At 35.4% G+C, this 12,408-nt stretch overlaps 1 protein-coding gene across 6 annotated transcripts in view; it reads left to right on the forward strand.

Annotated features, from left to right (window-relative positions):
* The window catches only part of PALS1 (protein associated with LIN7 1, MAGUK p55 family member), a 74,894-nt gene that overhangs the window by 53,443 nt on the left and 9,043 nt on the right, over positions 1–12,408 (forward strand). For all 6 annotated transcript variants that reach the window (XM_081513423.1, XM_081513426.1, XM_081513421.1 and 3 more), the window contains exons 8-12: positions 1,035–1,112; positions 6,774–6,957; positions 8,708–8,779; positions 9,143–9,214; positions 11,858–12,025. In XM_081513423.1, coding sequence (XP_081369549.1) covers positions 1,035–1,112; positions 6,774–6,957; positions 8,708–8,779; positions 9,143–9,214; positions 11,858–12,025 — 574 coding nt within the window. The remainder of the gene's footprint in view (positions 1–1,034; positions 1,113–6,773; positions 6,958–8,707; positions 8,780–9,142; positions 9,215–11,857; positions 12,026–12,408) is intronic.

Below are 12,408 nucleotides of genomic sequence, written 5' to 3' on the forward strand. Positions count from 1 at the left end.
ATTTAGAAAACATCCTCACATTCTTGTTTTTACCTGGTCCCATTCATTGCTTTGGAAGCACAAAGTGCCAGTGGTTCTTGTTCTTAGACCTTGTTTTATTGGGTGCTATCTCTAGAGTGAGTACTGTTTCAGTACCGCTCCCTACTATGTCAGGACCGTAAGTGTGATTACTGTCTAGGCTGGAGGGATCTGAACAAGGCAGGCAGTGGTGTACAGTTGTCCCTTGATAGCCAAAGGGGATTGGTTCCAGGGCCCCTGTGGGTACCAAAATCCATGGATGCTCACGTCCCTTACATAAAATGGCATAGTATTTGAATGTAACTTACATCCTCTAGTATATTTTAAATAATCTCTAGATTACTTATCATACCTAATACAATATAAATGCTATGTAAGTAGTTGTCCGCAGATGGCAAAAACAAGTTTTGCTTTTTAGAATTTTCTGGAATGTTTTTTTCATCTGCAGTTGGTTGAATTCACAGATATGGAGCCCATGAATATGGAGGGCCAACTGTACTGGAAAATACTAGAGAAGTAAGACTTATGTGCAGTTAGAATATAGAATGAATGACAGAGACAAAGCATCTAGGAAGTAAGAATATTTGTATATTTGCATCACTTTTCTAATCCTAGTCACGATTACCATTTCAAATTCTACTGTACTAAAATCGATGTATGTCAGAGTAGATAAGCCAGAAGTGCTGTAATATCTTCCAGCCCTTCACTGTGGAATCATCCTAAACTTAAACTGAATGGAAAACAAAAACCCAAGACTTAAGGGCCAAGTGGCTTTCCCCAGTGGACCAGAGGACCAAAATTGTTGCATGCCATATGCCTGGGTAGCTCTAATATAATGGAGTCCACAAAAGGGGTAATTTGTGCTTCCTGATAAAATGGGATTCATCTTTACCAGTTTCTTTTTTAAGTTTCCTTGAGGTTCCAGTATAGTCCAGCTTAGGAACTGTTGATTGTAAGATCATGGAATGATTTTCATAAATACAGCTTTTTAAAATAATGTGCTTTTTCTGTTGCAGTCTGATATGCATGGTACTTTGACATTTGTTCTGATTCCCAGTCAACAGATCAAGCCTCCTCCTGCCAAGGAAACAGTAGTAAGTGATTTTTTTTTTAATGCCCCTTATTTTATGATGGCTACTGTTTACATTTTTCTTAATTAATAAACCAATTTTTGAGAGGAGTTTTAGGTTCACAGCAAAATTGAGCAGAAAGTATACAGTTCCCACATAATTCCTGCCCCCACACACTCACAGCTTCCCTTGCTGTCAACATCCCACATCAGAATGGTGTATCTGTTACATTAGAGAATCGATGGTTTCATTATTACCCATAGTTCATAGTTTACTTTAGGATTCACTTTTGGTGTTGTATTTTCTATGAGTTTGACAAATGTATAATTACATATATCTGCCATCATAACCTGCAGAATAGTTTCATTGCCCTAAAAATCCTCTATGTTCTGCTTATTCATCACTTCCTCCCTGCTTGACCCATGACAACCACACTGTCTTGACTGTCTGGTTGTAACTGTTGCTTCTTGACCTGCATATTGTTTCTCAGGAGGCAGGTAAAGTGTATCCCATCTCTTTAAGAATTTTCCAGTTTGTTGTGATCCACACAGTCAAAGGCTTTAGCATAGTCAATGAAGCACAAGTAGATGTTCCTCTGGAATTCTCTTGCTTTTTCTATGATTCAGTGGATGTTGGCAATTTGATCTCTGGTTCCTCTGCCTTTTCTAAATCCAGCTTGAACGTCTGAAAGTTCACGGTTCACATACTGTTGAAGCCTAGCTTGGAGAATTTTGAGCATTACTTTGCTACTGTGTGAGATGAGTGCAATTGTGCGATAGTTTGAACATTCTTTGAAATTGCCTTTCTTTGTGGGATCTTAACTCACTGACCAGGGATTGAACTTGTACCTACTGTATTGGAAGGCAAAGTCTTAACCACCAGACCACCAGGAAAATCCCCTCTTCTCCCTATAGGAGACTTAATAACTCTATAAAGACTGGGAGCATGACTGAAGTCTCTTGATTTTTGGGGGTCTGGGCTGGGAGGATAGAGATGTAGTTTTAGGGGAATTTAAAGACTTAGTAGAATGCTAAAATCATAGTTCAGGGATACAAAGCATAGAATTAGCCACTACCCCATTGGTATTAATAATTGAAATATTAAGGGTCCCAAATAGATTTTTTCCTTACAATGAATATCTACTTTATCCCATTTGTGTACTAGGCACTGTGCAAATAAATGCTCACTTTGTAGTAATGAACATGTTATATTTTGGGATAAATGTTGAGATGGCAATCAGTAAATATAAACACTGAGAATAAAAAAAGAGGTGTGGGATTGATTATATAAAGTTGGCAAGAAAGGCCTCCAGGAGAAGGCAATATGAAGCTGAGACCTGGTAGGATGAGATGAAAACAAGCCTGTTAACTGCCAGAAGAACTTTCAGGTATAATTTCCAAAGAATTTTGTGTTTGGAAAACCCATGGGAGTGGAGCCAAGTGAGGGAGTAGAAAGGTGGGGAGAGAATTCTAAGAGATGAGGCTTGAGAGGTAGGTAGGGCCAGGTCAGGTAGTTCTTGGCCATGGCAGGGAGTTTGGATTTCAAATACAGTAACATCTGATTTGTGTTTAAAAACAAAACTCCTCTGGCTGCTAGGTAGAAATTGGATTACTAGAGCCAACAATGGAAGCAAGGAGATTTAGGAAAGTGTTGCTGAAGCCAATATAAAGTATGATGATGGCTTAAATATGATAGCAGTGGCACTGGAGAAAATTATGCAAGCTATGTTCTGGAAGTAGCAATGACAGGACCTTTTAATGAATGTGGAGAGTAATGGATAGGGAAGAAGCAAATATGCTTCAACAACTGGATGAATAGTGGTGCTGCTTACTGAAGGGTGATGTGGAAGAAAAACTGGTTTGGGGAGAAAAATCAAGAGGAGTTACCAGAGAGGCATTCAGGTGTAGATATCAAATCCATAGAATTAAGTACGTTACTGAGTTGCTAAGTCATGTCCGATTCTTTTGCAACCCCGTAGACTATAGCCTGCCAGGCTCTTCTGTCCATGGGATTTCTCAAGCAAGAATACTAGAGTGAGTTTCCACTTCCTTCTCCAGGGGATCATCCTGACCCAGGGATTGAACCGGCATCTCCTGCGTTAGCAGACAGATTCTTTACCACTGAGCCATCATTCTGGAATTCTACAGAGAGATCTAGGCTGTAGTTGTATTTATTGTGGGGAGATCAGGTCAAGGGAGCAGTCTGTTTATATATACTTCATGTGTTTGCAAAAAATTCTAAACATTTTAAAAAATGATAGGTTAAGGTTTATTCACAGCCTATGAAGATAAGGTTGAAAGAAAAGATTGGGATCCACTACCATCCAATATACTTTTCTCTTAGAAGTATAGAATGTATTATATAATTTTCACCTTAATTTTTTTCTCATTTGGAAGAAGATCTTAAGTTTTATAATGCAGTAAAATGTTTATATATTTTATCAGAAGATGAAAAATATTAATAATTTCAGTGAACAGTATGGACAGTGAACAGATAGACATCTCTTTTCAGGTTCAAACAGTTGCTTTATTAAGTTTGCTGTTGCCCTAAGGTTCATATTTTTGTGTACCTACTACTAAACATCAATTGAATACCCACAGACACCCCAGATTTTTCCTGTTAAATATGGAATAGAACGAGTAAAGATATTCCTTCTTGGGCTTCCCTGGTGGTCTGTCCGGTGGTTAGGAATCCACCTTGCAATGCAGGGATCACCGGATTGATCTCTGGTCAGGGAAGATCCCACAGCTGCAGGGCAGCTGAGCCCACAAGCCCTAGAGCTTGTCCTCCAGAAGAAGAGAAGCCACCACAATGAGACGCCCTTGAGCTGCAGTAACCCCCATTCGCTGCAACTAGAGAAAGGCCCAGTGCAGCCATAAATAATAAATAAAATTATTTTAAAACTATTCCTTCTTGAATGGGCATCAGAGAGGAGAAATCTTAGAATGAAGAGGAGGAATTTAAAAACTGTTGCTTGACATTGCAAAGGCTCTTCTTGATGCTGCCCTTAGTATTTATTTGTTTTTGACTTTGTTGGATCTTTGTTGCTGCATTGGCTTATCGCTAGTTGTGGTGTACAGGCTTCTCATTGTGGTGGCTTCTCTTGTTGTGGAGCACGGGCTCTAGGACAAGCAGGCTTCAGTAGTTGGGGGCTCTTGGGCTCTAGAACACAGGCTCAATAGTTGTGGCGCTTGGGCTTAGTTGCTCCAAGGTATTTGGGGTCTTCCCAGACCAGGGATCAAACCTGCATTGGCAGGTGGTTTCTTAACCACTGAGCCACCAGTGAGGCAAAGAGAAAAATGTTGGGGTGGAAGATAATTGTGTCTAAACAACCCTGTCATTTAAAATTTAAACAAATGATTTTGTTTGAATTAGAAACCAAACATTGTTTTGGTCAGATATACTGTACTGATGCTACTCCATGGTGAAGCCCTGGAGCTTTCCTGTAGGGGTCAGAGTCTCTCCTTCATTTAAAAAGGAGAGACTGTTTTCCTTTGTATAGGAAAGGAAAAAAAGTAGCCACTACCCTGAACTGCAGAGGTAAGACTGCTGGACATAACTTCTAGAACTGATAAGAATTGCGGTGGAATGCCTGTAGGCATCCTTAAGGGATATTGCAGGTTCAGTTCCAGATCACTGAAATAAAATGAGTCATACAAATTTATTGGTTTCCCATTGCATGTAAAAGTTATAATTACATTGTTCTGTAGTTTGCGAAGAGTACGATTGCATTGTGTCTAAATAAACAACATATATACACCCATTTAAAAATACTTTTTTGCTTAAAAATGCTCACCTTCATCTGACAACACAAGGTTGCCACAGACCTTCAATTTACATATATATATATATATATGCAAAATGCAATAAAGTGAAACACAATAAAACAATACATGCCTATATATAGATAGAAGTCACAAAAAAGTCACATAGTATGTGTTAAGGCAGTACTCAGACTTTAACTCAGTCAGATGGTTAATTTATTTGATGTGAAATAAACTTTGCTCTCAGTTTTAGAGTACATTTTAAACAGCACTAAATAAACTTGTCACATAAACAAAGTATGTCCTCTCTTCTCCTCTTCCAGTCAACATGAGGGGCCTCATTCCAAACCAACTAAATCTGAATGGTCAAGGGGTAAGACTTAAGCAAGAGTAGAGAGAAAAACATCTCTGGGTGATTTTGCCTGCCTCTGGCAAAGGTCATAGACTTAGATATAGCATCTTCACTAGTCTATTTAGTTTCCCTCAGGATAGTAACTCCCTAAGATTTTAGGGTACATCTTAAATGGCATGTATGCAGCAGTTATCCAAGGAACTTAATTAAAATACAGATGAAAGTTTGAGATGTGGTATAAGAAGTCAGTATTTTAATAAACATCCTAGTAAGTGTTCTGAGCAAAACACTTTGAAAACAGCATGCTGGGTATTGATTTCAGAAAGTGATTTGATAAAATCATCCATCAGGCTGACAAGAAGTCTGATTTCATAGATCTCTGAAAAGCCTGATAATAAAATGAACTCTCCACCACAATAAATGATGCCTATAGTTTCATATTTAGATTTCCAAGATTGTTTAGCTAAAAAGCAACAATTTAAACAGATGTGGAAGCATTATTGATTAATAGGAATAGTACAAGCAGAGATTTTTTTAATCATCCTATATATTATATGCTTCTTATGCCAAGATTATAAGATTGTTTGTATAATCTTTTTACCCAGTCTCTCAGCTTATGTTTTGACTTACTACTACCCTGTATAACTCTAAAATTCAATTTTATCAGATTTCATATATCTGCAGATTTTGGAAATGCCACATGCCACTTGACCAGGTTGGATAAAAATTACAGATAGAGGAATTAAGGAGAATATTGATTCCTTTATACCTTTTAAGAAGTAAGAATACTTTGTTATAACTTACAGAAGTATATTGGAGAAAATACTGTAGGAAATAATTGAGCTTTTAATAAGGTTCATGTGAATTCTTACCTATTTTTAGTGGTGAGAGCATAGCAGGTTTTAGATGTGCAAAGTATAGTTAGCAAAAATATTAGCTTGTAGCACTAACAGCATTTCAATGCCTACATACAGAACATGATAGGAATTGGTTATAAACTTGATTTTGATAATTTTAGCAGTTTGGGGTTGATTATATATGAACCTAGACATAGTCCTTTAGAATAGACTCTGAGCAATCAAGACACAGTCGCACTGACAGTGTGGTCAAGAAGAGATGATGGCACCAGGGAAACTGACACTCACCTGCTTCGGTGACAGATGTGGAGAGGTTTACAGTTTACCTTTCCTGGTAATAGTGGTTTAGAAACTACATACCTTACTGCAGAGTCATTGTTTTCACAAGTCAGGAATGGAGAGGGAGGGACTCTCTATTACATTCCTTCTGCTTCTGTCAAAGTTTTAAGGCCTATTGGCATCTCAGCTTGTTAGCAGTAACAGTGCAGTGTTTTGCATACTCTTGTACATGTTTGCAATCAACAGGACTATCTTAATTGAAGAAAACAGATGAGCCTGAAAACAATTCTGCCCTCAAATAACTAAATGAACCTTGATTTTTTTCAACTCGTAATATCTTTGTGCTGATGAAAAATTACAACGCTCACATTTATGCTAAACATTGTGTTGCCATTTCATTATTGTCCTTATTTTTACCCTTTTTATTGTTTAGATCCACGTAAAGGCTCATTTTGACTACGACCCCTCAGATGACCCTTATGTTCCATGTCGAGAGTTAGGTCTGTCTTTTCAAAAAGGGGATATACTTCATGTAATCAGTCAAGAAGATCCAAATTGGTGGCAAGCCTACAGGGAAGGAGATGAAGATAATCAGCCTCTAGCTGGGCTCGTTCCAGGTAAAAGACAGTATGGTAGAAAGTACAAAGTTTAAAAACACATTTAAAATACAAATCTTCAAAGGGAAAAACTCACTTTTTTATGTCTTTTAAAAAATGATGTACTTTTTCATTTTGTTGGGTTTTTATGTTGTATCTGTAATACAAATATCTTGGATGTAAGTCTGACCAGTTTGTTGGGCTTTAGAATGGGATTATATAATCTCATCAACCACTCCCATTTGTCCTACTGTTCACTGTAGGTGCATTGAAATTAACCCTGTTTTCAAGGCAACATAGTATTGAACAACAGAAACATCAAGGCAACAAAACTTATACTGTAGCAGTAGATTATCAACTGGCGCATCATACTTGATATCTAGATAGGAATTTGTTAAAGATGTGTGACTTTATTCAGAATCAAAAGAGTAAGACTGCTGAATTGATCTCTTCTAAGATATCTGAGGGTAGAAATAAGATGCATCTATCTTTTCATTGAAGAAAACTCTAATTTAGACTATACTAAAATAAAACTAGCTCATATTGGACATTAAGATTATTATGGAAACATATTTCTTCTAAAGTGTGAAGATGATACTTAATGGAATGAGATATGTAGATGTAATTTTTCCTACAAATTGTTTCTACAGTTCTCAGGACGTGGGTATGGTAGAATGAGGGAAATAGAACCAAGGGAAGTATAATAAGATATTTAATATGTAAATTATTAAAATTATTGTTAGATATTCTAGATCTGTTATAGTCACATACTTTTAAGAAAGTTTAATGCTGTTAAAAATTTCCCTCTAGCCATAGTTACTTGTTTTTATCTAGAAACACAATCAGGCTGTACAATTTCTGGAGATAACCTGATTTTCCTTAATGCTTTTTATGTGTCTCAAACTCAATATTAACCTTTTTTGCTTGTGGTCTTATAAAATGCCCTAAGTTCAACAGATTATTCCAACATAGATGGAATTTGCTTATTGATTTTTTTAAGAATCTCTGGCCTGAATTGGAAAGAATTAGATATAAAAATAAAGTATAAAAGTAGAAATTAATTCAGAATTTTCTAACTAAAACCACTTTTATCCTTCAGAAAAAATATACTTGATTCTAAGTTAAATCTCTGAAAATAAGATGAAAATCAGAAACCTTGAAAGCCTATACTGAAATCTTAATCCTAAGAGGAAAAACATAATAGGTTTTTTCATTTATTTCTATCATGGGTAGCTTAAGGTAGAAATGAAAAATCTTTAAAACATATACATACATACAAAGAAAGAGGAATTAAATACAGTAAATGTAAGAGAATATATTGAATGGTGTCTTTGAATCAAAAACTGATGAATTTTATGTAATTTTGGAAAGATTACTCTTAATTTGTTTGATTTGCCATAATTCAAATGATCAGAACCATTGTAAGATCCAGCACAGTACTTTCCACATAGCAGATGCTAAATGGAAAGCTTTGTAAATACTGAACTATTAAAACTTCTAGCCTTTGTTTATTATATATCTTTTCAAATACATGATATGTAGTCTAGTAATACATGTCCTAGGATTGAGTGAGAGCCACATTGAAACTTAACACCTTAAACATTTGGAGCTTATAATCATAGTTGACATACTCTTATGTAGTGGCAGGAGGATTCAGAAGGGAATATAAATGAACAGTTAACTTCTGGTGTCATCCCTTAATTTTAAAAAAAAAAAATTCATCTATCCTTTTGTCTTAACTGTTTCACTCTTTTTCTTCTCTATTTACTAGGGAAAAGCTTTCAGCAGCAAAGGGAAGCCATGAAGCAAACCATAGAAGAAGATAAGGAACCAGAAAAATCAGGTTGGACTCTTATATTTGACATTAATGAGAGGTTTCTTGGGTTTCCATCTGGAATTGGGTTTAAATTTGCATATCAGAACTGTCAGGAAAGATGTATTCATGGCAAGATGGATGTGAGAAGCAAAGCTGCTTATCTTAGGACTGTTAGGAAAGGACAGGATTTAAGTATTAAAGATTATGTGTCTATAATGTGAGATTAATGGAAAACTTTAACTACTTCCCTGAAAAAGTTATTCTATGAACAATGTAATACATGTCTATAAGTTTAAATTTAAAACTATTTGAGTTCTTCAGTTTGAAATACGTAGCTTTATTCAGGGAAACAAGTACCACATTTATACTTATGTTTCTGACTGTCAACAGGAAAACTATGGTGTGCAAAGAAGAATAAAAAGAAGAGGAAAAAGGTTTTATATAATGCCAATAAAAATGATGGTAAGTTCCACTCTCAGACATAGCCATATTTATATCCAAAAGAGGTCCATGTCTAACATTTGAAAGAAATTAAATTATATTTTTAGGGAATTTTATTTATAGTCCTGGCCTCTTAATGTAACATATTTGTGTATTTAATAAAGTCATTTAGCAAAAATTATTTTCTTCTAGAAACCTGGGAGTAATGCAAAATTTTGAAATCTGAGAAAAAGTAGTATAAAAATTAAAAGTATGATGTAGCTGTATAGTGTTGTATTGATAGTTTTCTCTTAAATGTTTTTCCTATGTGAACTCTTCATTTGTAAAGTTAATACTTATTCCTAACAAATTCTAACAATATAGATGTATTGTAAGGAAAAAATGAACATTTTGCCTATCGTAACTCATCTCACCTAGGCAACCCACTCCATAAAGTCTGCTGGCTGAGTCAGGCACACAGGAGAGTGTTTTGTTCTAGTTTATTGTTAGTGTTAAAAGTTTTTTAAGTTTTAGCTTCTCTTAAAATCAAAGTTCTGATAACACTGGGCTTATATTCCCATGTGTCAGTGGCCTGCTGAACCTGAATGATGGCTGTTGCCTTTATAGTGGACACCTATCTAGTTCAACAGTCTCCACCACATCCAATTTTTTTATAAACCCAACCTGATGTATTGCTTTCATTACCTTCTTGATTGGTCTTGATGGGCTTTAGAATTTGCTACCCCTTCTTTAATTCACATTAGAAACAAGCCAAATAATAAAGCAAAGGAACTCTGTAACTTCCTACACAGTTTATAAGGCTTATTTTTATTCTCTCAGTACCTTAAAAATTTTTGGCAGCATAAATGAAACTAGTGAAAATAAAATGTTACAGATTATTGAAAATTTTGATATAAACTAAACCTGAGATTCTACCTACTATAATAAATTTTTTTTCCAAATTAAATATCCTTAATACTAATTGATAGATTATGTAACTAAGAATATTTATTGGATTTATAATTCTTTTCTCTATACTTGAGTAAGTGATTAAAATTTCTGTTTCTTTATCCTTTGAAACACACTGGAGTTAACTGGTTCAGCTCTAAAAGCTACTATACTGCAGGAAATTTGCAAATCTAAGTCTGTGAATCAAAATATCTCCACAGTCTGATTGTACATGTTAGAAGAAGGAACTTAGATTTTTCAGAGGGAAAAGCGTTTTGAGAAGGAAATGCTTCACATTTACATTTCTGCTCCTAATTTGTTATTAAAATTAATATTTTTATTAATGATAATTATCATTTATAATAACTATTCCATTCAAGGGGAAATAGCCTTCATCCATTTAGTTCTCAAAATAAATTCCTTGAGATTACAGATTAGTAAATTCAAGTTCAGATATGAAAGTCACCTGTTTAAGTTCTTACAGGTAATACATGGTTGAGTTGGAATTTAAACAAGTAAAGTTTGAGTTCCTACTCTGTGCTCTGTGTTAATCACTGACAAGCTTAAGATGGTCCCCTCTCCCTTGGAACTTGGAGTTGATAATCTGACTATACATCTAATGCTCTTACTTAGTCAGGTGGCAGAGAAGGCAATGGCACCCCACTCCAGTACTCTTGCCTGGAAAATCCCATGGACGGAGGAGCCTGGTAGGCTGCATTCCATGGGGTCGCGAAGAGTCGGACACGACTGAGCGACTTGCTTTCACTTTTCACTTTCATGCAGTGGAGGAGGAAATGGCAACCCACTCCAGTGTTCTTGCCTGGAGAATCCCAGGGACGGGGGAGCCTGGTGGGCTGCCGCCTATGGGGTCGCACAGAGTCGGACACGACTGAGGTGACTTAGCAGTAGCAGTCAGGTGAAGTAATGAGAGTGAGAAGATGACAGGTCACTAGTTGTCTGCCTTTGTTCTTACCACATGATAAGTCTGATTTCATCTAGATTACAGCTTTAGAAATGTTAGTGTACCAGTTATAATTTATACCTCTTCTTGAATCATGATCACAGGTTAGTATTAGTATTCCAGAATAAGGTAAACATAAATGTAGGAAGCTGGATAGCATAGGTATGCTGTGTTTTCAAGTTATATAATCAAAGAAAAGCATTCCAGCATTCTCTATTAACACTGGTCGCAGCACTGTTTGTAAACGTTTATCTGTGCCAGGTATTGTTTTCAGCATACACAATTTTCTGCTCCTTAAACTAACCTTCAAATTAAAATATTGGTATCCCCCATTTTATAAAAATGACAGATATTATCCTCATTAGTTTATACCTTAGTGCCTCACTCTGTCAAAATATTGTCTGCAAACTAGCTATTTTATATGAACCAGTACAGTTATATTGTATTAAACATTCAAACACAGTGTGAAACAAGAGAAGCAGTAATCATTTCTAGAAGGAGTAATATACTGTTTGATTTATTTTCATAATATCCTGCCAAGGATATAATGACATGAGAAAATACTTATGATATAATGTTACCCAGTTATTAATTTCTTGATCTCAAAAGTTGTATTTTTAACAATAATAACGTGCTGTTTCCCAATTTTTTGGAAGAATTATGAGTATATATAAATAAACCTTTATATATTTATATAAATAGGTTTATATATAAATATATCTTTATTATACAGCAGTAATTCTATCTGAAGGGCTTAACTTTTCCTTTTTTCAAAGATTATGACAATGAAGAGATCTTAACTTATGAGGAAATGTCACTTTATCATCAGCCAGCAAATAGGAAAAGACCTATCATTTTGATTGGTCCACAGAACTGTGGCCAGAATGAATTGCGTCAGAGGCTCATGAACAAAGAGAAAGACCGCTTTGCATCTGCAGTTCCTCGTAAGTTTGGATGCATTCCCGTTTTCCTGTGCATTTCAGCGTACCAGTTTAGAACCTAACTGTAGGGAAAGTTTTTACCCATTTCCTCAAAACAGTGATGTCCAAGAAATAGGAACTTTGTTTAAAATCTTTTGAGAATTTGCTACTAAAGATAGTCATTCTTGAGTACCATTTTTCTGAGAATATGGTACTAATTACTTTCTATAAATGAATTTCAGTTTTGGCTTTTTATAATCCACTGTTCAGTATGGAATCAGTTCCTGTTTTTTTTAACTGATGCAGAAGATAGAACTTTAGACCTAATCTCTGAGCATAGAATTTCTGTTTAAACATTGTATAGTACCTAATCTTATGGAAAAATTGAGTGATAATGTTTTAAATGA

This window comes from Giraffa tippelskirchi, chromosome 7, assembly GCF_054371585.1.
Source record: "Giraffa tippelskirchi isolate mGirTip1 chromosome 7, T2T-mGirTip1v1.2.pri, whole genome shotgun sequence".
Classification (NCBI taxonomy): Eukaryota; Metazoa; Chordata; class Mammalia; order Artiodactyla; family Giraffidae; genus Giraffa; species Giraffa tippelskirchi.